We start from the raw sequence: 26383 nt of genomic DNA, 5'->3' as shown, positions 1-26383 counted from the left end.
TGAGTTTCCACACTGAAGCAGGAGGCTGCTAAAAATAAAGACTAAAACATTTTTATTTTTAGCGTGACGCTGATAAATTGTTATTCGTTTGTGGATTCTTGGCCGAGTTGCTGTGAAGAAAACAAAAGCGAGAGCGGCCATGATGGCCTGAAGTGCGTGTTTCAATGTGTGCGCTTTACAGTTGGTGTTATGATGGCGAATCAGAGAGCCAGAGAGCTGTGCTCACTCCGGCGAATGATTCAGATAATGAAACAGCCTCCCACACACTTACTGAAAATAAAGCTCACAGTGACTAAATCACACACTTTCTAATTTATGATAATTATCACACATACAGAGACAAATAAAGGCGGAGAGAAATGACCGCAGTATTTACTCCACCGCTCTGAAACGCGCCGTTTCTGATCGATAAAGGAGAGGGAGAGGGAGAAGAAAAATGGAGGAATAAAGCAACGACTGGTGAAGGAGAGTCAGGATAACGGAGGAATGAATCCTCACCTTTAACAGGTGAAATATGTGTGAGTGTTTACAGGCTGAAACAGAAAGATCGACGGCTGCTGCATCCCGAAAAGTCACGGTGAACGCCACGCAGACGTTATTCAAAGTGTGAGTAAAAGTGACACAAGGAGGCTGTGGAGGAAATATGGCGGAAGAGTCGCGCCGTGTCAAGAGGAAGAGACACAAAGAGGCTGAGCTCTGTCTGAACGACATCCTATTAAAACAGGCAAAGCGAAAAATACAGCAGGGGCTTGTAAAAGGAAGCAAGGTGACTTCAGGTTTACAGAGGCTGGGAGAGGCTTGGTGTCTGTCTGAGACACAAAGAAAGACAGACTGTCTCCACCTGAAATACTAAGGATGCAAGTTAACGATTCGTTTTCCAGGCACATGGTGACATTTTAAACAACATTTAAGTCACGTCAGTTATTATGGAACTACTACATATATCAAATATGGCTTAAAATAAATTTGACTTTGTAATTTAATGCCGTTAACTTGGGCCTCTGACTCTTTAAAAACTCCTCTGCTTCCAGGAAGTCATCACAACATGACTCCTCTATTAACCCTTTAAAAACGTTCTACCAACGTTTCACTGACAAGTAGCTCCTGTAAGAAGCTCATCTGATCAGGTGTTTGCTAATTGCTGATGGCTAGTCTGAAGGAACCAACGGGAGAGGGGGAGGATAACATCATAACATGACGTGAAGCTCAAAAATGTTGATTTTACATGATACTTCCTCTTTAAAAAGCTTAGAATAAACTTCCAGAAAAATGCAAAACAACCGAAACACTGAGTTCCTTTAAATCAAGGCTAAAATCCCACTCATTTTGAGTTGCTTTTGAACCATAATAAATTAAATATTGACCAACATATAATGTCTGCTCAATTGTTGACTGTATGGTGTTTTCTTCATAACTTAGTAATTTTATTAATTCAAGGCTCAATTAAATAAACTTGATTGACTGAATTTGACTGATAGCGTATGAAGACGGTTAAATATCTATCACATGAAGGGCTAAATTTAATATTTCAATATTCGATTAATCACAATTAATACAAATAAGTCTTATTTGTATTAGTCTTATAATAATGTAATAATTAGTATAATTATTACATTATTTGTATTAGTCTTATAATAATGTATAATTAGTCTTATAAGTCTTTGTATTAGTCTCAGTCTTATAAGAAAATATTAAATAAAAAATGTCAAAAATATTCTCTGTCATTATTCTGGTGTTTAACATAAGCAATTAGTTTTAGTACCATGACTGACCAAAAACAGTAATGGTTTAGACTAAACTAACATCCTGATAAAAAATATGGAAAATTTGCTGCTCAACGCATGTAAATTTCAAAACCGTATCAATACTTTGGTAGGCAGTGGCACATTAAACCTTCCTGCAATAAGAGGACAGTCTGCAGATGTTCTGATGGATTTGGCTCAGCGGTCTCTTTACTGACCTGTCCAGAGGAGGCCAGCAGGTTGATGGTGGTCAGCAGCATCCAGCCTCGACTCGCTTCCTCGCTCTGGTTCACCTCCAGGAACTGGACTATGGCTCGACTGGCGGCTTCTGCAGGAGGAAGCACACGGCCGTGCGGTCAAACAGATGGATGGTGACGGCACACTGTTGCAGGCAGATGGCCGCCGGAACAATGAGCAGACACCGAGTGGATAAATCATCGTGGAGGACGTGACGTAGGAAAGAGCACCACACACGAGGCTCCTTAGTTTGTCAAACCAAAACTGTCGCCAGTGAACCCTCTTCAGACATGCAGGCTAAAATCCAGGAGCCAAACTTAAGCTGCTCATTGCTTAGGCCAGAAAAAAAACATCAGATGAAGACCAAGAGCTGCTGACTCATGTGACATCACGACTCAACTCGTGACTCAGGCTACAAAGACCAGCTGGAGAAATTATAAATGTTCCCTGCCTGCAGAGAAAAGGACTGCAAAGAGTCTGTTACTAACTTTGCAGGAAAACAGCAGTTTGGATCACCGCTTCCTGAAACCAACCTCCTGTTGAGGTTGGTTTCTCCTGTTGAGTATTCTTCACCCAATTGATTTATTAGTAATCACAATACTAATATTGTGATTACTATGAATTAAAATGAGCCTTTTAATTCATAAAGGCTCATTTTAGTTGAGCCTTTATGAATTAAAAGCTTAACTAAAATGTGAAAAAAAACTAAAACTACTAACATAACTAATGAGAACTAAACTGAAACTAAACGATTTTTTAAAAAGAAAAACTAGTAAACACTGTAAAAACTACTTCTAACTAATGAATTAGACAAAAAGTCACAACAAAATAAAACTAAGCTGTAATGAAAAACTCAACAACTCTGTCAAAAATGCTTCTTCAGTCATAAAAAGAACTGGATTTGTATCATTAATCTGCGTAAAGTAACTGCATTAACAGTAAAACTAACGATCCCAACAGTTTAGGACGGTGTTAAACATCTTTAATTGCAATTTATTGTAGCAATGATAATGAAAATTGATAAATGCTCAGCTCACCTGTGGATTTGTTGGAGGCTCTGCGTCTGATCTCGGTCACCATGAGTCGGGACACCTGGGTGGTGAACTGCAGCAGGTCGGAGAACTTCTCCATCATGCTGCTGGGCGGAGCATTGCCAAAAACCTGCAGACAAAACAGAGCAGATTTTCTTTAGCTGCTTAAAGTTAAAATAAGGAACAGATATGATCATTTCTGACCTTTAGTAACAGATTGCTCACATTTACAGCTTAAGGAACATGACAAATGTGTGTTAGAAAACATAAAGGCGTATATTTTTGCTTTGTTCTGAAGATAAAGCTGCACTGCTGTGAACAAAGCCTCCTCCTCCTGTGTTTATGTCTCCAGTAAATCTGACAGAAAAGTGGGCCTGCTGCACAGGGAGTGCTTCTGAAATCTGACATTAAATTACGCCACCAGTGTCTGAATCGCTGCCAATGCTGGATAATTAGCTGACAAGTCTTAGTGTTGCTCTTCAGTCTGTCGAGGACACTCAACCAGGCTGCATGCAGAACAAAAATGGAGGATTGTTTTATAACTACAGCAGGCAGGAGAGTTGGAAAAGCAGCCATCATTATGTTCTCAGTTTTTATATGGAAAAAACACAAATTTAAAGCTCTACTGGCTCACTGTGGTACAGCGGGGGGAAAAATACAAACATACTGCTAAAGCCAAGCACCTGGTGGTGTTCTGTAGTTCTGGCACAGTTTTCTGTATTATTTAAAGTGAAAACTGCTGCCATGTTTTTCTATTCTTATTTATGAATTTTGACATGTAGTTTGACATATAAGTCTCAACAGATACAAGTGACATTTAAAAAAATACAAACCAGAAAATTTAAGCCAACATCAGTTTATACCTAGGCATGTCACAATAAGCAATAAATCAATTTATCACAATTAAAATCGGATCAGTAATTTCCATTCACATGATTTATTGTTTTTCTCTTGTAAAAAAAAAAAGAGAATTTTTTTTTAACTCTTGCAAATGTGTCAAATAATCACAATACAATACACTCACAGCTTATGAAAGTTAATTTATTCTTTGTAAATCATAATAAAAAGAGGTGGCATGTTCTGAAAATAAAGTGGACCTTTAATTTATAGCTGAACTCTGCTGATACTGTAAGAAAAGGAAAAAAGGTGAGAATAATGTAATTTATTGGTTTAATTTGGAAGAAACAGGAAGGTGTTCCGACTACTCTCCTTCTGAAGAACAGATGTAACGGAGACGATGGGCATTGATCCGCCTCGGTTTGGGCCACTTGGAGCGACTTACCCGGTTAAACACAGGAAGCATCATGTAGAGCTTCTCCTCCTGCTCCTTCTGGGTCATGTGACGAGGCGGGTGGCACAGCTCGGAGAAGAGGCGCCGCAGGTGCATCAGGCCGAGCGCGTTGTCCTGCGGGCTGCACTCCTCCTGCCGCGGCCGCCCCATGATCCGTTTCACCATGTTCATCTTGAGCGGCTTTGTCAGGGCAAAGGCAGCCCTGCGGAGAAGAAAACAGACCGACATCAGAGGCAGTGATTTTTACTCGGGCTAATGTGACAAATCTACCATGAAAACATCAAACTTTTGTAAGTCAAAACAAGAACAACTGAAAAACAACAACTGCCACAGCTGGTCATCCAAGCAGAAACACAATTAACCTCGATTTCGTTCTTTAGATGACAAAAGCTGCAACAACATGGAAATAATAATTCATCAATTATCGGCCCAATACTGGTAATGATTAACGTCGACCAATACTGATGTTTATAACGATACATCTGCATGTCTACGTTAAACTGTTTCCTTTCTTAGGCAACAATGTTTAATTTGCTAAGAATCTAAAAACTCCGAAGAAAGTACAAAATCTGAAACAAATGTTTTTTATTTTGTAGATTATGTTGTAGGGCTGGACGAGATAAGTGTTTCATATCAGTCGATATCAATAATTATTGATTCATCTTTTGTTTTAAGTATCTGAAATATTACCAAACTGGTGGCATGACATTTCCAGTTTTATCCAGTTTTTACTTCACGATGTTGTTGTTTTTATTTTTAAGCAGTTTTGAGTCATGGTAGCAAAACCTTAAACTGCTCCTGCACAAGTTACTCAACAAATTGTTGCTAGGTAACCAAAGAGTGAATGAGTGAATTGATGCCTACATCCCCCAGGATGCTGTGCGGATCTGGATCGAGGCTAGTGAACATTCTATATATTGAATCGTCCATCTGATGTATTATCTATTGCTACTTAAATTCACTCCAGTGTTCATCCATTTCATATTGGAAAAATGTATAAACACTTGTAATAACCATTCCTGGCCTATAGGAGGTGACATTTCTGCAATAAATACATCACTACATAAAAGAAGAATGTAGTCTGCATGTCTGCGCTTATTTTGATTATATACAATTCTGTTAAGTTTATTAAAATCAAAACAAAAATAATTTAATAACACTTTTTGTAGTTTACGACAGCAACAAATATGTAAAAAAAAAAAAAAAAAGCTTATCACCCCAAAATAAACATGTTATTATTATGCAAGATGATCGTAGAGCATTGTAACTGTCAGTTTATGGTCTGTTTTTTCTGACAGAACAGGAACAGGTAAACAAACATCACTGTTATTAATTTTGAGCTCTTGTTCCCCAGAGGACGGTTGAGAATCAGTACATTTAGCCATTTGTTCCACTTGCCAGCGTCTCTGAAGACTATTTGAGCTGGTTGCTAGGAGACACTCGTTGAGCCTAAATAGAGCACATAAACATCCAATAATAAAACCAGAAACAGCAGAATAATAATGCAAGGAAATGAAGGAAGAGTTTAACCTTGAAAAATATCATATTTTCCTCTTTCTTCATATTGTTATTTTGTAGGAGAAAATGCTTTTACTCGCATCATAATCAAGGTAATGAAAACTGGAAAATGAAGCTTTTCTGCTTTAGATTGATGAGCAGTCCTTATAACCATCTCCACTCAGGTTCCCAGAGGATTTTATTTAATCATTTTTAAATCTTTAACTGTCTGGTTTCTCTGTCTTGCATTCAATGAAAGCAGAGACAAGATATGTAAAGAAAAATACTTACTGTTGTACCCAAAAACTATATATTTTTTTATTAATCTGTGAAAATCTCTCTCTTAAACTTTCAAAAATGTTCATTTTCATCAACTGTTAGTGTTTTTTTTTTCAGACTCTGCTGTCATATTTAGGCTGATCTCTTGGACATGCCTGCTCTAAATGCCGTCATGCAGGAACACAGGGAGCGACATCATGAAGTCATCAGACAGCTGGCTGGCACAAATCTAGCATCTGTGACGCTAACAACATTACTCCACACTAAGGACTTCAGAAAGTCATTTTAGCAAAACCTCAGCGCTGCCCTCTGCTTGAACTCCAACCAAACAACACAACAGTCGCCATTTGCTGCCGTTTTATTCCAAGTGGAGAACAATTTTTTTATTTTTACAAAGCAAGCTCTCAGAATTTAATCCAGGAGTGCAAACAATCACGTCAGCACAGCGGGAACTGGAAACAAATCAACATTTAGACATCTCTTAACTGTGTTTAGTCAACGTAAGACCAAAAAGCCAGAAATGAAAGGAACAACAAATACTGCTGTAATCGTGTTGTGAGTCACTCCGTTGAGTCACATCACAGCTTTGTGGCTTTTATCTGTAGCTTGGCCAAAGATTTCATCAGAAAATAACCAGAGACAGGGCTGGATGCTGTGTTGGTCTCAAACACATTTTACACACATGATGGGGGGGGGAGGGGAATCAAAGCAGAGAAGACCTGAAAGGCGAAGGATTTGACATTTACAATACAGCGGGTGTCTGGAAGCAGCGTAGCGCAGCGTTGGGCCCTTACTAACCCGCAGCTCTGCCTGTCTGAGATAAGGAACTAAAACAAGTCCAGCAATAAAAGTGTAGGCTTTGAAAGGAAGGTTATAACCCTGCCTGGAGCAGGTGGAGATTAAAGTCATGTTATCAGTATCAGGCCTGGAGAGGCAGCTCTTCTAAACTGTATGGCATGATAGCTCTGCTATACGTTGAAGTGTATAAAACTGATTTTTGATCAAATAAGATTAAAAATGTTTAATAATAACTATGAGAATGTACTGATCTGTAATGAAAATGCTGTATTGATTTAATTATTGCAGAAGCTTCTGCAGGGTTTAGTTGCAGTTAGATCTAAATATAGAAATGATTTTTTTCATTTAGGTTTTAGAAAACCATTTTAACCTGCTTACCGCTATGCACAAGTTAAGACAACAAAAAAATTGCCACAATTTTATTATTTTCTTCTAATCATTAGACAAAAATTCCAAGTTTCTTCTTTGGTATTTTATGAAATTCTTAACATTGGTCTGTAGAGACTTTACTTGGGAAAAGAAAAATCTCTTGAGCTCCTCCGTGAAACTACGGTGGGTGTGAACTGATTCACAAATTAATCACCAGGGAAAAGAATTGAATTTCCACTCCTGATACTAGAAGCTGCTGCAACAGGAAGCCATTATTGTTCATGCTTTCATTTCCAGAATAGAGATGGAAATGTATCATGAATAATCTGTTATTATTCTTTATTTATTTTTGTTTATTTGTAAACCGCATGAACAAAGTCTTAAGTATTCTCCTGTAGTTTCTAGTAGAATTAACTTAGACAACTTGAAAAAAGACAAAACTAACTTGAAAGTAACTTTTCAGCAAGAATGAGTTAATTCATTAATATTGGCAAATATTAAGGAATTATATTAATCAATAATATAAGCCTCATCGTTCAAGGATGTAGGAATGATTATGAAACCATCTTTCAGATCAGTTAGGATCAGGTCAAACTGCGTTAAGAAACTAATCTGGAATTGTCAAATTGGTGTAAAGATTAGCCAAAGTGTTGCTCCAATGATCTGAATATTTTTTCTACATTTATGGCCATCTTGTAAAATAATAAACCACACAAATTTAATTAGAAATGGCACTGAGAACTGCTGCAACCAGAATATAATTGCCATTTTATTTTATTTATTTAAAAGTGATATAATCTGCCAATGGAATTAGCACTTTTTCACCAATATTAAGAAATTATTGTCATCAAACAAGCTCCTACATCTTGCTGAAAAGTTACTTTTAAGTTAGTTTTGTCTTATTTCAAGTCTATCGAGTTATTTTCACTAGAAGCTAGACCAAAAATACTTGGTAAAACTTTGTGTTTTTGCAGCGTAAATAAGGAAGAACACGGTGATCTGTGCAGATTTTCTCTCAGGTTGTGGGCCACAGCAATCAGTTCCTCTGCAGTCACTGTCCTTCCTCTTCCTGCTGACACAAATCACTGTTTCTTTCTATTTTACTCCTAATAACATGCTAGCTCTAAACACAAATCCACAGTAGCTCTCCAATGTTGATGGGCAGATTTTTGGCTGTTTCTTCTTCAGCTGGTCAGACAGCAGAAAGTCTGTGGGGCTTGTGGGGAAAAGCTGCTGGTGTTCAGCGCGTTTGACTGAGCCAGCAAAGTGATCAAGAAGTGGCTTTAGCAGCATCAGCACTAAAGTCCAGACTTTAGCCGCCAGCTCAGATAGAAACTCGGGTCGTGTCCTGTTGAAAAGCTTCCAGTCGAGAAGAAAAACTCGCAGGACATCAGAAATGAAGGAACCAAAAGCAGAAGTGGTTTAAAGATATCCGGGCCAACGAGACCAAAGTCGTCACTCAAGGATGCAGGAACAGTTATGAAACCGTCTTTCGGATCAGCTTGGATCAGGTCAAACTGCGATAAGAAACCATTCTGGAATGATCAAATCGGTGTAAAGATTAGCCAAAGTGTTGCTCCAATGATCTGAATATTTTCTCACCCATTCCGTAAAATAATAAACCTCAAGAATTAAATAAGAAATGGTTATGAAAGCAGCTGTAACCAGAATATCATTGAGGTTAACTGAGGACGAAAGGAAAAGGAAGTAAAAATGAAGCATCAAGTCAATGACTAGGTTTTAAGAATTAAACATCAGACATGTAAGTAGGGCTGCTACGATTAATCGGATTAATACGATTAATTGTAGGGCTGATACGATTAATCGGATTAATATGATTAATTGTGGGGCTGAAATGGTTAGTTGGATTAATATGATGAACTGTATTGTATTAATCATATGAATATGATATAATCAATCCAACCAATCAGATTGATATGATAGAATTAATTGTAATCGTTGACAATTATTTAAATAATTTAGTATGTTAACTGGATTATTTAAACGACATATTCAGATCAGTAAGACAAAAAATTTATAAAAACTACAAATATTTTGCACTTAAAGTTAAAAAAGACACTATTTGTAGATATTTTATAACTAGAACTCCTCAAGCAGCAAAGTTTTAGCTTCACCTGGTGTAAATGTTGTAAAAAAAAATCTACTAATGACCATTTGCTATCTTAAATATTAATTGGTTGATCCAAAAAATAATCAACAGATGCATCCTTTGCTACAAATGATCAAGTGTTTACTGAAGGAAAACTGTTATTGCCTGAAATGCAATAAAATATTTATTTTATCATTTAAAAGGAACAAAATAATTTGCTTATTTGCATCTTTTAATGCGTTTTTTAAAATCTTTTTATAAAAAGGATTAAATGGCAAATCTGCAGAATGTTCCAAGTTTCTTAACCTATTAATTGAATAATCGTCAAACAATCGATCAATAGATAACTATTATTTATTCAGAGCAAGTAACCACAAATGGGTTGAGGACAAATACATTACAAAAACATGACACGATTTCCCCCTTATTGTTGCATGTTTATGCTGAAACAGCTGATCTATTTCTGTCCTGTAACGTATCCCTGAAGCACATCAAAGCCAGCATTTATTCCTGAACAATGCTGACTGTTGGCTTTGCAGCGAGGAGCCGATGTAACGGAGAGCCAGTGAAGCAGATAAGAGTGCAGAGAGAACGGCGGAGCCGGAGCACAGCGAGGAACCGGACCGCAAACTGGGCCAAACACATGTCATACGACTTCAGCATAAGGCTGAGCTGGAAAAACCAACGAAAGGGAAGGCAGTGACACATGAAGGATTAGCGCTCACTCCACCTACAGCAACCCGAGTCCTGCAGACTTCCTTCTCTAGTTCTGGTAGAACAGAAACAGACATTTCACCAGAAAGATGCTGCTGGGTTTAGAAGACTTATAGAATAGGCTATAATGCGATAAATTAAGGTTTTGAATAATAGTTTAGGCGTTTTGAAATAAATAATTAATCAGTTTCATGTTAAATCTTGAAAATGGTCAATAATTCCCATTTTCAAGATTTATTTTTTATTCTCCCTTTCTACCAAAAGATGGGTGAACAAGTCTTCAATCTGCTGTTTTGGTCTCAGCTAACTTTGTTTTTGTAAGGATAATTTTGCTTACAGAGACAATATAACTAAATTTATTTAATGTTTCTATTGTTTATTTAATTTGGATATTTAAAATGTCTTCCAGTTCCAGTGTTAAACGTTCATTTGAATTTGAAGTTTATTGATCTTTGAGAATGTGTTCTTGCATTATTAAACTATTACTATTATATTACTTGAAAATTGAATCATTAATGACTTTACCCAAAATGCTAAAAAGGTCACTAATTTATGGAAGCACAAATGAGAAAGACATGAAATAGTGCAACTGATATGCTAATTGCAATATATACCAATATTATTGGCATTGCAGTTTTTCTAACAGCAGGATAAAAAACAAAACAAAAAAACAAGTCAAACACAAACCTGATGAACAGTAACCAGACCATAAAGTTACCAGGCAAACACACAAATGATTAAATAAAAGCAGCTGACACAATATGACAGCCCACATGGGAACCAAACACAGAGGGATCAGAGGAAATTTGGCCCCCTGTGGTCTCAGATAAAAGACTTTAAAACACTTTTCTTACTTTATAAGTCACTGAATAACTTGGATCTCTTGTTGTTGTGTCAGCCTTTCAGATCACTCAGGTGTTCTGGCTAAAGTCTACTTTAAATCCACAGAATCAGAGCCAAACACTGAGAAGCAGCATTCAGTTTTCATGCTCCACTAATCTGAAACAAACCTCCAGAAAACTGAAAAACTGCTGAAACACAGAGTTCTGTAAAATCAAGGCTAAAAACCCAAACCCAAAGTAAATTTTCTCTTACTGTGTCACTGCAATACAAAGTTCTGCTTGTTTGTTGTTTTATTTTCCATTTATTTATGAAAGGCACTCTGAATTGCCTTGTTGCTGAAAATGTGCATTTTAAGAAGAGCAGTATTTGTGTTTGTGCTGCTTTGACTGCAGTGCTGTGAGGTCAAAGCCATTCAGTCTGATGCCAAAAAGATATTTTATCACCTTTTCATCATTATTGCAATAAATGCTACAAAATATTGCGACCAAATTTAAACTCCAGATGGAAGAAATGAGGAATCCGTCATTGTACTCTATTCTTTTTGAACAAAGCTGATACAAATTAGCAACGTACAATAAAAAAAAGAATTAAATTAGTGTCTGCAGCCACATGACGCCACTTGGGCGTCATAAGAGTTGTTAAGAGTAACATAAATGAAAACGCAATGCAGCCACACAAGATGCTAAATTTGCTCCTTGATAAGTTCATTTTTCCAGCCTCCTAAAATATCTTCATTATCAAATCTTGTTTTCCCATCACAGAACCAGTTGTGTTTTTCATTTTAGTATCTGAATAAACAACCTACCCACACCTTTGGCAACCGAGCACAGCTAATTTCTTCACAGAGATGCGAGTCTCTCTTATCTCCTGATGCAAAATGGCTGCAGAGAATAAACTGCAAGCACAAGCAATTTAAATTCCTTACAGGATACCAATTTCTCCACCCAACACTGGCAGCTGTGGAGATAGATTTTCAAACATGGCCAGAGGGTCGGCAAAGTTTTAATATAGAGTTCCACAAGTTAATAAAAGAAAAAAAAAAAACAAAGGTTCTTTAACATTGAACCCAAAGAAGACCTCTGTACTACTATATCTCTCTGCTGTGTGGTTTTTATTTCCGTTGTATTTATTGTTGCGTTTTGTGCAAAATCAAAGTTTATTCATCTTTGCGAGGGAGAACTTGCATTATTATGCTAATATCAATCTATTACTTTAAAATGGTCTCAAAAACAACAATATTATCGTTTATCACAACTATTTCTGTGACAGTTTATTGTCCAGTAAAATTTATTGTGACCATCTGACTGTATTAAAAAAGCAGAAGCGTTTAAAGAGGAAGTGCATTCATAATACATTTCCAAATAAAAAAGCTGGTCTCATAAGCGTTAATTTTGACGTTTTTACATTTACCGATATTTCTTCCTCTGCGTTTTTAATGATATGCATAAGTGGCCCAGACTTCAGACTCGATGTCACCGATCTTCCTGTTTGGTGAGCTGCACACACGAACTACAATATGTGTATGTGTGTGACGGGTCAAAAACTCCAGGTTAGGCCAAACGACTAGGCCTGTGGCAATAAGCAATAAATCAATTAATTGCATGATAAATTAAAACAAACTCACTTCCCATTAGCATGATTTATTGTGCTTATATTTTCTCTCTTTCCATCAAAAACGGGATGACAAAAGTCTCCAGTCTAGTGTTTTGGTCTCAACTAGCTCCTTTATTTGTTTGCCGAGATTCCATAACTCATTTTATTTGCCGTTTCTGTTGTTTGTTTATTTTCGATATTTTAAATGTCTTCCAGTTCCAGTGTTTAGTGTGCATTAGCATTTAAAGTTTATTGATCTTTAATAATGTGTTCTTACATTATTATTTCATTACAATTACATTACTTGAAAATGGTCTCAAAACAACAATAATATCGTTTATCGCAATAACTTCTGGGACCATTTATCGTCCAGCAAAATTTGTTACTGCGCATCTATCATTTGTCTTTTTGTCCTGATGTAATAGAAAAGAAAATTTTAAATCGCCGTCTAGGAGTTGACCTACAGAAGCAGACGACACACTGAATATTGATGAATCTCAAGCAAAGCTGAAATGACAAGGACGATAAAGACACCATCTTTAATGATGTTACCTTCATTGTTCAAAGAATCGCCACCATAGAGCAAAAAGTAAAAGCATTTATCACAACTATTTTTATATTACAGGCACAGCCAGGGCTGCTAGCAGAAAAAAACTGCATCAGAAAATGTTTTTGTCTTGGCTGGAGCAAAGAAAACGAGTTGGTGGCATCAATGGAATGTCAACTCCTCTGCAGTGGGAATCTGTGCCTGTTTTCTGGGTCTCCCAGTCTTTTTTTTTTTTTTTTTAAAGCACTCTCTTTAAGCGAACGCCAGCTTCAATGAACGTCTTGAAGAGTTAACACTAACTCCTGGGAGATGAAGGCAGTCAATGCCCTGGAAAGGCCCAGCTCTTCAAAAGCCTGTGTGGTTGTTCCTCTGGAGAAAGTGACGTAATGTCAGTTTGCAGGGGAAGGTGGAGGAAAAAGAGAAAAGGAATGGGGGGGATTTGACAGGAGCGAGATAAAACACAAACTTTCCCAACAAAATGCTAATTCAGAGAAACTAAAAAGGCCACGCTGGCAGAGTGCTGATTTCACGCCAACCCCCCACACAAATGCTGGTACGTTTGGTTTCAAAGAGAGAAACTGTCTGCTCTGGAAACATTAGAAAAACCCACTGCAGGGTTTGACTAATATGTGTAAAAAATATACCGATCATTTGGTAGGTGACCAGTTGGCTGATTTTCATGTTAAAGTGTGAAGCTACAAATAATTTTTTTCCTCCAGTCTGTGAACACACCATGGCAAATCAGTTAATTTGCTCTAATAATAGCCTCAGTGTGAAAGTTTTTTCTAAGTGAGTGTATCTGCCACTTCTGCAAAGTGTTTAACGTTTGGTTAGAGGAAGCACAGAGGTGTGAGGACGTCCTAGAAGAAGACTTGAGTTACCTCTACCATTCATTTTACCATCAACATGCAGCTATTGCTTTCATTTATAGTAATATTTGTTAGATTCATGGATAAAGTGAAGTATACTCATTTACAGATGCATTGATGACGCTTTGACTGGAATAAGGTTCTCAATTATTATTTTCTTTCTAAGAACAGATTTAGTTTAATTTTGTTTTAATTTTACAGTTAAGCCCAAATTAGTGAATACACATGGCAGATTCTGATTTAAATCAACGAAAACAGAGACAGGTATCTAAAAGATCCATAAAATGATGTAAAAGAAACAATTTTGGAAAAAAAAAAAAAAAGGTTGTAAAATGCAAGAAAAAAAGCATGGAGAAGATTGTTTATACTCTTTGCAATGGGCAAAAGAAAAATATTGATTAACCTTCCAGGAATTAAACTTTTCTCATCCGGGTGCACTAATTTACATTTTCTGATCAATCATTTACCTTTAAGAAGCCTGATCTGCTCATTCCAACTTTGTCCGATATTGACTTATTTTGTCTTAAAAAATCTCTAAATCTCTAAGTGTAGTGACAAAGTTAATTATCTTTTGTGCTCTTCAAGTATTTCAGACTGGACAGCTTCCTTGCAATCACTCTAATCCAGGGGTGAAAGTAGTTTTAAATTCTTGGGGGTACTATGACTTTGTGTGCTTTGGAGTGTCTGTGCTGATTAATTTTTTTGCGAAGCGATAAAAGCTGGGTAGCTCTTGAATTGTTACAAAATAAAGCCATGCCGTACCCCCTTACTTTCACCCCTGCCCTAATCTTTATCCAGCTCCACAGACTGAAGTCAGTTATCAGACTGGGCTGCTTCGAGATGTTAATACTACTTCCTGCCTAACAAATACCAAATATATTACATGTATTGTGTTTTGTTCCATGTGCATTGACAAAACTGACAAAAAAATTGATGGTTTAACAATAGGTTCCCATAGCAACCGCTGCTTGTGTGGGATTGGCTATTGTCTGGATGTTAATCTAGCAAAAGAATGAGCTGCCTTTACAAAAAGTTAGTAAATACTTGCCTGAGCATATGGAAAATGTCATTATGTGCCTTCAATAGTCATTTATTTTTGAATTTCCAGTCACATTGCAAAGTATTTATTGTTATAACTTCTGAATATGAAGTTTAGTATTTAGGATCTTTTAGTGTTTTGCAAAATTTCAGGTAATATAATGGTAATGGCACAATAACGCAAGAACACATTCTCGAAGACTAATAAACTTTAAATTCAAATAAAGATTTAATACAGCAACTGGAAGACATTTTAATATCCAAAATAAATACTCAAAACAACAACATAATACATTGTATTATGAAGTCTATGAATACAAAATAAGGTCTAGTCGAGACCAAAGCAGTAGACTGAGGATTTTCCTCATCCTGATTTTGGTAGGAAGAGAGAAAAGAGAAAAACGATAAATCGTGCAAATGGAAATTATTGAGCTCATTTAATTTATCGTACCATTGATTTATTTATTGCTTATTGCGTTTACCCTTCAGAGATTAAAACAACAGAAAATAAAAGATGTGATGATCAATAACCTGTAAACTGGTGTGTTTTTATATCGGTGAAGTGAGTAAACAAACTAAGTCGCCACGGAGACAAGCTTAGCACCCAGCTCTGATTTCTCCTACCTGCTGTTCTCTCTGCGCTCTGCCAGCATTTCAACTCTTCACCACCAGAAGAAACAAAAATATTCCATCAAAAGGCAGAAATCGGCCGCTCGTGCCCCTGTGAAAACGTCCCTTTCCGAAAAGTCCAGGCGATGGCGGAGTCATGCCTTTCCGTCTTGGCAGCATCAGAACAGCACATGCTACGTACGGACGCACAGAGCGCGGAGGCAGGGATCGTCTTCAACTGGCAGTGCTAGAGGCTTTGTTTTCCACTAAGCATACCGTGTGTGTGTGTGTGTGTGTGTGTGTGTGTGTGTGTGTGTGTGTGTGTGTGCGGTCTGCCGGGACTGGCACAGCTGATCCCCCCCTGACACCGGGTGGGGTGTACAGAGCTTCAGAGAGAGAGAGAGAGAGAGAGAGAGAGAGGAGGGTGGAGTGTGGCGAACACTACAGCCATAACAGACAGGAATGAACCATTTCGTCAGGAGGAGGGGAAGAAATGAGCAAAATTGTCAATGTGGTTTAAGGAATTAAAGTTAATTTGTGAAAAATCTGTCAAAAGTTCAAGGAAATTTGTAAAGTTGGATTTAAAAAACACTTTACAGTGTATTTACACCAGTCGTTTTTAATCTGGTTTAACAGAACTCCAGTTTGTTTGTCACTTTAACACCATAATTTGTCAAACGATTCAAACCGATTGAAAAAGCTGTTCCCCTCCTCGCCTGTTGTGGCGCTGCACCCAGAACTGTGGAAGGAAACATCACGAAGACACTGAGCACAACCTCCATCTTCACAAAATGTAAACAAAAATGGAGTACCATGAGATTTTAGCAGTTGTAGAATTTCTCATGTTAGCGATAGATTCTTCCTTTTTTTGTTTGGAAAATCTGCAAAGTTAGATTAAAAAACAATTCAGGTCTCTTTAGTCTGCTTTACTCAAACTCTAGGCTGTTTGTCGGTTTGCTTTAACATTACACTTTGTACAACAATTCAAACTAATTGAAAAAAAACCCTGTTCCCCGCCTTTCCAATGGTGGCGCTGCAACAAGAACTATGGAAGGAAACAAACAAATTCCAATTCAGACCAAAAGGTGAACACTGGTCTGTTCGGTTGAAGTGAACTCTGACACGGTTTGAATGAATATGTGAACGCCACATGAACCGCAGCAGGAAGCAAACAGCAGCGCAGGGCATTCTGGGTGCATACAACCAAACCAAACGCAGGAGTTTGTTTTGATCGTGGTCTTTTACCAATCACAAAAAATAAATCCCACCACTCCTAAAACCTGACGGTACTCCATTTTTGTTCACATTTAGTGAAGAAGGAAGTTATGTTCATGTCTTTCTCTGAGGTTTTCATGTTGTTTCCTTCAGTAGTTCTTGATGCAACGCCACCACAGGGGAGGAGGGGAACAGTTTTTTTCAACTGGTTTGGATCATTTGACAGTGTGGTGTGAAAGAGAACCAGACGTTATTGTAAAAAACGATAATATTGTTGTTTTGAAACCATTTTTAAGTAATACAGTGCAACAATGCAATAACACATTCTCAAAGAACAATAAACTTTAAATCCTAACAAACACTATTCACTGGAGCTGGAAAGTTTTTTAAATAACCAAAATAAATAAACAAAACAACAGAAACAACAAATAAAATGAATTATGAAGTCTCTGTAAACAAAACTGTCCTTCAAAAAAGGTCTAGTTGAGATCAAAACACCAGACTGAAGACTTTTCTCATCCAGTTTTTGGTAGAAAGAGAGAGAAAATCACTAAATGTATTTTAATTTATTATCCTATTAAATGATTTATTGCTTACTGCGACAGGCCTAACGAGGATGATCCCTTTTAAAACTGCTATCCGAGTTTTTATTTTTAGGCATCAGTGGCCTTTGATGAACAGTAAATAGATGGAAATCATGCAGAAAGTGGGAATCAAACACATGAAATCCGTATCGAGGACTAAAACCTCTTCGCATGGTGAACGCGCTCTACTAACTGAGCCACCCAGCGCTGCTGGATTTATTTTTTATTGAAGGCTGAAATTTGCTCACATATTTATGAGGAAGATGATTCAGGAATATGGTTTCCAGATGCACACTGAGGTGTATAAAACGAGTCCAGCAGGGAAAAGAAAACATCCTGCGCCGCGCCGAATGAAGCCTGCAACACATTCTCATAACAAACACACAAACTTGAATATACAGCTGAAGATTTAAAAAGTAAATAATAAAATAAAACACCAACCAGTCTCAGAGGCTTTAACTGCAGCGAGAGAAAAAGCTGTTGTGTTATACAGCCTTAAGGGATCCTCAGCAACCAGAATGTTATTTGAAGCATTATCTGCCTAAAACTGGGCTCATTGTGTGAACTGGAACTGCATTATAAATGTTTATATGAGCATGCAGGGCATTTTATATTATGACTCAATGTGGCTATGCATTAGAGTTTATGAAAAACACATTGAAATAAATTACAGCAATAAACAAAGCTGGAATATTTCATTTTCCATCTGTCCAATAAAACAGCAAACCATTACCCTGCTTTCACTAGAGTCTATAGAATAACCCGAAGCCGACATCCAGCTTCAAAGCACCGCCCAATAAAACACAGAAGCATGAATCCATTATTTATTTTTAAAAAATTATGATTTGTTATGAAATTCCTGAAAGCTTTAAAATGCATATATTATCCTTGAATTTACCAGCACAATAAATGACGCACAATAGCTAAATAAGACATAACTGTCTAAACTGACTTACTGTTATCCTCAGCACTTTTGGTTCCTTCTGAGAATGAAAAAAACTGAAATTATTCAGTTTAATTTTAAACAAACTTCCTGTGGTTCCTAAATTAATTCTGCAAAACAAGTTTAAAAGCACATAACACAACTAAATGAGGTGGACAGACTTTATTAACCCTTTTGGGTTTTTGGCTCTGGGAAATGATGTATACATACATAATTTCTGTTTGTATGATTTATCAACAGTTTTGTTTACAGAGACTTAAATTTGCCAATTTATTTGCCGTTTCCTGTCATTTTGTTTATTTATTGTGCATATCTAAAATGTTTTACAGTTCCTGTGTTAAGTGTTCAACAGAATTTATAGTTTATTAATATTTGAGAATGTTTCTTGCATTATATTGCCATTACCATCTTATTACTTGGAAATGGTCTCAAAGCAACAATATTATCGCTTATCATCTAACATTGACTAACATCTACAGGTGCAGAAAAAAAATTGATTTGTTTGAAAAATCGCAATTCCAAGGCCTTGAAATTTTAAATCAATTCAAAATGCGAAAACGCGTTGGTTTCAAAATATTTTCCGTTTCTATTAGCGAGTACACTTCAAGTCGCATTATGCGTCCACTCGGTCACTGCAGGTATTCAGAATAATTATTTGATACTTTTTCTATTCAAGAAAAAGCCAGGTGGATAAGCTAACCTAACACTGGAAGTTTAAATTACAGAACTTTAGGCACCAACCTATTTTTGCTTTAACATAAACTGGAGGAATTTGAATAAGTATGAAACTGTTTTAAATAAATGTTTTGTTTACACCGCGTCTCCTTGTCAGTCACGCAATTTAAACTGAATCTCTAGACCATTAAATGGCTCCTGAATTAAAAATAGTTTCCAAATCAAAACAAGACCTTAAAGATCTAAATCAAAATTATAAAAATTATATATTATGTATCCCTTATTGAAACAAATGCTTTTATCAAATAATCTCAACAAAACTGCTTACTGAAAACATGGTTGTGTTTGGGCTAATTAAAAATGATCCAATTATGTTACATTTCAAGACAGAGAGCCTGATAAAAAACAAAGTCTGATGCTGTATTTCTATCTGACAGTTCACTTCGTCCTCCTCTTTGTAAAGCCTTTCACTTGGTCCAAAAGGAATCGCTCTTTGCTTTCTCAGAGGTGAATTAGCGCCAGACTTGTGCTGCATTATCCGCAAGATTTACATGTAGCTTCATAGTTTCACTGAATCAATAACAGGCTAACAAAGCACAAAATCCAAAGTGCTGCAGCACAAAGAGGAAATCACAGGGATAAAATGTAATATCAGGTCAGAAGATTTGCTTTTATTCTTTCATATCGGCGCAGTTACTGAAATGTTTCTATTTACATTCAAGTAAAACTGTATGAAATTAAATTCATAGTAAGAGACAAGGAGTCTAATTTACCAATTTCTCCCTTTTATCTTTAGAGCTTTTTGATGCATAGAGTTATGATTATTTCTAAAAGTCTCCATCATGTCTTAATAACACTGATAAATGATATTTGCAGTGAAAAATGACAGATGTATGGCTGTTAGCTCAAGATGTTTTACTCCACTTTTCCCACTTCATTCCACCCCAACCTGTTTCACACGACTTACCAAGATGATAAACCAGATTATCGTCACATGTAAATAAGATCTTCTTTGTTGGTATTAGTTACCCCAGATCTCAGAAAGTAACCCCGGTTCTGTTGAACCTGTTTTGTAGCATGATGATCAGACAATGAAGCAACTGTTTGTTCCAGGGCAGTGAAATGCAAATATTCTCATAAAATCTACAGCTACCAAACATCAAAGCTGGGGGAAGATATACAGTAAACACAGGGTGAATTACCAGAATATATTTTAATACTTATTAAAATATACAGTTTTAATGGGTACTACAGAGTAACATTTGCCTAAATTTGGGCAACAATCAAACTGTCAAGCTGTTAGAAAACTGTGGCACAGCTCAGTAACAGTCAACACCTATTAAACTGCTAAATCTACCTAAAATAAGAGGCAGTTTATATGACAAAATGAATCAAAACAACAAATTCATTTGAAAGATATGTATTTATGTCAAGGCAACCCTTGTTTTAGCCCTGCAGAGGAAAGCAGACTCAACCACTGACAGGAGTTTCAAGTTACAAAGCCTGCTAGCAATGAAAGCCGAGTGGGAGAAAAGCAGAAGAATGGAAGAAGTCAAGGCTAAAGCTACTGTATGCTCACATTCTATTTGTGAAGGTCTTGAGCTTTTCCTATTAAAAACAGTCTGTTAGACACAATAAAAGGAAATTAAATTGCTGGATCAGTCTTGGCATGCGACCTGTCAATCAAAAACCAAAACATACAACCGATTCTGAACAATGAAGGCTACCAACAACCTTCAGTGTGCTCATTAAAATGAACTTGTATTTTCTACGACATGCTGAGGCATGTCTGCAGCTCTACACGCAGTACAAGACAGCTGTTCTTGTTTTATCCTATTAAACTGTCACCTAATGCAAATGCGACCTATATCTGACTTAGTTTAGGGAAGTCTGGATGGCATAAATCCAGTCTTTTCATCCAAAATAATCTAATTGCTGCCACTTCCATATGCCATACTAAATCAGATACATAACCAATAGTCTTCAAGCATATGCAGTCATGTCACATTTTATCTTATTGACATGTGACATGCGTCATAATTCTGCACCAGAAGAAGCCAGAACTGGTAAATCCAGTTAAGGGTTCCCCCAGTGTATTATAAGCCTGGCGGGCCACCAAGCTTCACTTGGGGTGCAACTAAAGCTTATAACTGTATTAAAAGCCTGGCAAGCCACAAGGTTGTTATTGGGGTGCAAACAAAGCTTATAAGTGTATTATAAAGGGGCAACCAGGCTTTATTGGGGGCACAATAAGTGCAATAAGCTTTATTTGAGGTAAATGTATTACATTATAAGCCTGACTGGTCACCAAGCTTTTCCTGGGGCACAAGTAAAGTTCATGACTGTATTTTAAGCCTGGCGGGTGACCAGGCTGCACTTGCACTCCCACCAGGCCCCAGTAACAATGACACCAGAGTCTCTTTGGTGAAACGTAAAGTCAGTATTTGAACACATAGGGAGACTAAGGTTAGGAGTCCTGTTTTTTTTATTCACCACTGCCTGTTGTTCCTAGTCTGTATGCCAACTACTTTAGTGAATAAAGTAGTCAAGTCAAAAACAAATATTTTTTGTGTTTGCTTTTTAAGACTTTATAGTTGGTGTTTAGGCATCTTTAATAATGTCTTCCAATAGCACACAATTACCTGCTAATGTTTTAAAATTTCTTGTCAGCTTTAAACATTTCTTAGCTTAAAATCACAGTGGGCTGCTGGATGACTGCCTTAGCATCCCAATCACTGGGCTTAGCAAGTTTTCATGAGGAAACCCTGACGGATATAAACAATGGAAGCAGTGCCGTTACTTTGGATAGAGCTAATCTAATAAGAAGACAGAGAATCTTGTGGTCGGTATAAGTCAAGGATCGGGGGGATAATTTAGATGCTGTCCTTTATATAACAACACAATTTTTTAATAGAAGTCTGTGTTAGATAAAATTAGTATTGGTATTTCAAAGCCTTCCAAAACAGTAAATAAACCAAAACATTCAGATCTGTGCATCTGTACCACATCAGAAATCCTCATATGATACGTCAGAGTCAATAGGGGTCAGTTCACTTCATCACTCACTTTCAAGGCTGGAGCTATAAAAGTACTAAAGCAGGAAAAACAAAGTTCATGAAATCAGAGCCTCTTGCTTCCAGTACGAACACACAGTGACTCTGCTGTCCTTTCACACACGGCTCTCTGTGCAGAAATAAACTCAATTTCCAGATAAAGTTACAACCAGACAGAAACACTGTTTAGCATCGAGAGCAACGTGCAAATCCATCTAAATGCTCGGCATTAATCACCACTTCAGATCATTTGGATTTTATATTAGATTTGACTCTAATGCTGATCTGTGGCCAAAAAAGGTGGAAAAGTGCTGCTTCATTGCATTTTCCTGGTGGCTACAAAGATTCTTCTTTTAGCCACATCTGCAGACTTTATCCTGAAGCAAATTTAGTGAATCAGGTTCAGCTCGTGTGCATGTTTTATGTCTATTGCTATTAAGACTTGCAGCTGGAGGAAAATGACACTGATAAGGCCTTTAAACCTAATTTATGTCATACAAAAACCATTATTTCCCGCTGTGTGAGCAACGGACTGAAAATTAACAAGGTGTGAGGTATTTTCTACACAAGATTTTTCGGTAAATGGTTATATTAAAAACTTTTATAAATGACAAATCCTATTCTAAACCTAAGAGAAACAAACATATCATTTTTATCATCAGTTAAATCTATCATTTTAAAAATCTAAATTTGTCATGGTTATCAATATGTTGTTACAGGGTGAAGGTAATGCACCAGCAGCAAAAAATATATTTATAATTAAGCCCAAAAGTGTTTACAACCTTTCTATATTTGGTTTTAACATAATCTTTTAATTTGACTGACAGATTCTTTCTGAGTGGTACGTTTCTATGCATCGCAAAACTGAAACAAACGTCAAGAAAACTGCAAAACAGCTGAAACACTGAGTTTCTTCAATTAAAGCTGCTGCTGATCTTCCAAGGAGTGAATATCCAGAAAATCAACCTCAAGGTCAGACAGTTCAATGTTTAGAGAAATGAAAGAAAATCCCAAGAGCTCCATTTCAGATATTAAAGGTTTCAGCTAGCATGCTAAATGCCCCATGCTAAAGGTCATGACAGTACAATAAGAAAAGGACTGAACAAGCGTGGCTTGCTTTATAGGTTGAGAATAAGGAGAAGACTTCCTTTTTCTAAAAATAACATGACTTAGGTTTGTAAAGCTGAATCTTAATGAGCCAGAGGCATGATTTTTGTTTGTAATGCACAGAAGTATATTTAGAAAACATAAGTGCAAACATCTGGTAAAATCTGTCCAGCATGATGGTGAGGGTGTGATGATTAGGGCCGTTTTGCATCAACTAAGTGAGGACAGTTTGTACCTGGAGTCTGATGTCTGTAAAGGTATTCTAGATTAAACATGGGGGGTCTGAGAAACAGCTGAATCCTGGGGGAAACTGGGTCATGCAAGCAGTTAAATAAAAGTGGATCTACAAGCCAGGCTGCTTCTCTACTTTGCGATCAACTTTGTTGAACACGTTCTAACACTGCGAAGGCTGACATTCGCAGTGTTAGCCTGAGTTTAGACTCAAGTAGGAATCTGGGAAATCCAAATCATTTTCAAAAATGTCTGATGGCGGACAGATGAGCGCTAGAGCCGTCGCTGAAACTGTGTACATTCCCCGCTGCCATGATTTTTAATGATTTATCATGTGAACAAACATATACACATGTGATTTTAATTTCATTTCTTATTTCATGGAAACAACTCAATTGCAAAATTGTGGTTTTCAACATTAGCAGAATATTGACAAAGATTTGCCCGCATTTGTAATGAGAACACAGCATGTGAGGTTGATTGGTGTCTCTAAATTGTTGTAAGGTGTGACTGGTTGTGTTGCCCTGTGTTGGACTGGAAATCTGTCCAGGAAGTGCCCTGCGTTTCACCCAATGACTGCTGGAAATAAGCAAATCCAGCCCTGCACGGGTAAGCAGGTACAGACAATGGACAGACAGATGGATGGGTTGCAGATTTGAGAATTACCAACAATAACGTAAACACAACAATTTTCTTAATTCCTACTTGCAACATATGCCTGGAGACAACTAGATCACACTAGCCACATTTCCATTGACCATATGATTGCATAATTTGACATTTCGAGAATAAATCTCCTTAATGGAGGATGTGAAATTTTGAAAAAAAAAATTTTTTTGATAAAGCGTTTTGCTTCTAGGATGAGGTGGTCTTTTTTAGCGTTTATCAAAATTTGTTTACTTCACAAAACTGCAATGAAAGCACTTTTTACGCATCACACCAGTCACATGATCAAAAACCACGAATTGCCACTAGCAACAAAGAAGAAGACAGCAGGAAGTAGTTGGAAGACGATGGATCAGCATGTTTTATAATCAAATATTGTGTGAACAAACTTATTCACGTGCGTTTTAATTGCATTTCTCCTTTAAAGGAAACACCGGAATTGCGAAATTTTGTTTCTTTCAACATTAGCGGAAAAACGACAAAATACTGTGCACATTTGCAATGGAGAAGCCTCTAATGTTAAACTTTCCAACTATCTAAATAACAAAAATCAACTGACAGGATGCATAAGAAGACACCTTATCAAAATCTGGATTCCTTTAAAAAAATTGGGAAACTTTAGAATGCAACTAAAATATTTAGTGTTAAAAATAAAACTAGCAAAAATACTTTTCCTAAAGGCAGAATATTCTCTGTTGCTGTGTTTAAAAGTGAGAAATATGGATTCAAACCTATACAAGACATTTAACTGACATGTACTCTAAACAGATTATGGGTCACCATTTCTAAATAAATTGCAGCAAAATTTCAGCTATAGATATCCTGTTAAAATATACCCACAATATTTATATAATTTAGTTGTTTTAATGCCAATACGGGTTAAACCGTTTGCTTTGACATACGTTATACAAGGCAGAGACGAAGATGTAGGTTAATTAACTGGTGTGCAGACATCCAGGTAGTCGGCCCTAAACCCACTAACAATACGCTGACCAGAAGCAACCACAGGTTATTCTAAATCTGCACCTTTGGCAGACAAATCTGGCCGATATAACCACCCACAATATGCGAAATATCAAGAATAAACAGTCAAAAGCCATCGATGGCTAAGGATTTGGTTCCCCAACCATGATTTACTAATGTTGACGAATAAAAATGCCTTAACACTGAATCATTCTCGGGTCTGTCAAGGTTATCTTGACAGTGTCCTTGTGGGCTGTTTTTTTTTCCAAAGCAGCCCATTTTCCTTCAGCCAGCCCCATCAGCTCGGAGTTAAAACCCAGCTGCAGACCTGCAGTTGGTCACCGAAACGCCTCCAGTTAAAACATGTTAGCTCAAAGAAGCTAACCAGCTGATCGCACTAGCATCGCAGCATCTGAGCGACAACTGTCAAACTAAACCGTGACGTCTTCAAATGAATTGCTTTGAAAATAACAAATTATAAAGATATATATTTAAACTATACGTTATAGTGCGACAATTGAGTTCATAATCTCGTCTTTAATTGTGTTATTGTGACGCTAACAGCGGCTGCACCGTTGCTGGTGCTGTTAACTGACGTGATGAACATTCCTGTATATGCTAACCGTGCTAGGCGGCTAGGTGGCGATGCTAACTAGCCGCTCCAGAGACCTCAGCGTATCCGCCGTCCTACTCACCAGTGAGCGGCCTCTGAGGCGAAGTACTTCGGTGGGAACGTTGACGATAACCTCCAATGTGTGCATCCATATGTCTCAGACGATGCGCAAACCTAAAAGCGGTGAGCGCTTCCTTTCCTTCCTTCTACCGGTGGCCATTTTTTCCTCAACATCCAAATAAAGCGGAGCTCGTCCCGGTTGCGATTAGGTCCCAGAGCCGAGTTTCCTCCAAACAGCATCCTCCTCCTGACACCGCCAGCGTGGAGAGGGGAGCCACATCTGCAACACAAAGCTGACATCTGTTGGATCCTCCTAGGAAAAGCACTCCATGACTTGCATTAAAGGACACGGATCTAAAAATATATATTCTTACTCCTTTTCTTAGGGCCTACACCAGTGCAGTGGTGTCCACACTTTGATTGTTTTTGCAATTTTGCAACTTTTTTTTAAAGGTAATCTTAATAATAATGAAACTTTAAATCATTGTAGACTGAAAATGTAAAGAAGGTTTTTCACAATTAGCGTTATCATTAGACAGGAACGCAGTTTCTAACTTTTGGGGGGGTTTATATTTTCTTTTCTTTTTTTTTGCCTTTGAGTTAAAGCAGGTTTTTGCTTGTGGTTCTAGTTACTTCACAGCGTAGACGATTGCAGAATAATTGTTAATGAATGTGTGTTTTGAACCTCATATTTTTTAAGAAGATG

At 37.2% G+C, this 26383-nt stretch overlaps 1 protein-coding gene across 5 annotated transcripts in view; it reads right to left on the bottom strand.

Annotated features, from left to right (window-relative positions):
• Positions 1-25896, bottom strand: part of wdfy3 (WD repeat and FYVE domain containing 3) — a 92741-nt gene extending 66845 nt beyond the window's left edge. For 4 of the 5 annotated variants that reach the window (XM_017306698.1, XM_017306699.1, XM_008417745.2 and 1 more), the window contains exons 1-4: positions 15583-15901; positions 4293-4503; positions 3017-3140; positions 1961-2070 (exon numbers count right to left, since the gene is read on the bottom strand). In XM_017306698.1, coding sequence (XP_017162187.1) covers positions 1961-2070; positions 3017-3140; positions 4293-4503; positions 15583-15611 — 474 coding nt within the window. In that variant the 5' untranslated portion in view covers positions 15612-15901. Of the gene's footprint in view, positions 1-1960; positions 2071-3016; positions 3141-4292; positions 4504-15582; positions 15902-25699 lie in introns of those variants that run through there. The other variant, XM_017306700.1, reaches the window with a different exon arrangement.
• Between the last annotated feature and the right edge of the window lie 487 nt (positions 25897-26383).

The sequence above is a fragment of the Poecilia reticulata genome, linkage group LG9, assembly GCF_000633615.1.
Source record: "Poecilia reticulata strain Guanapo linkage group LG9, Guppy_female_1.0+MT, whole genome shotgun sequence".
Taxonomy (NCBI): Eukaryota; Metazoa; Chordata; class Actinopteri; order Cyprinodontiformes; family Poeciliidae; genus Poecilia; species Poecilia reticulata.
The sequence above is the reverse complement of the archived record's forward strand: the minus strand, read 5'-3'. Positions and strand labels throughout refer to the sequence as shown.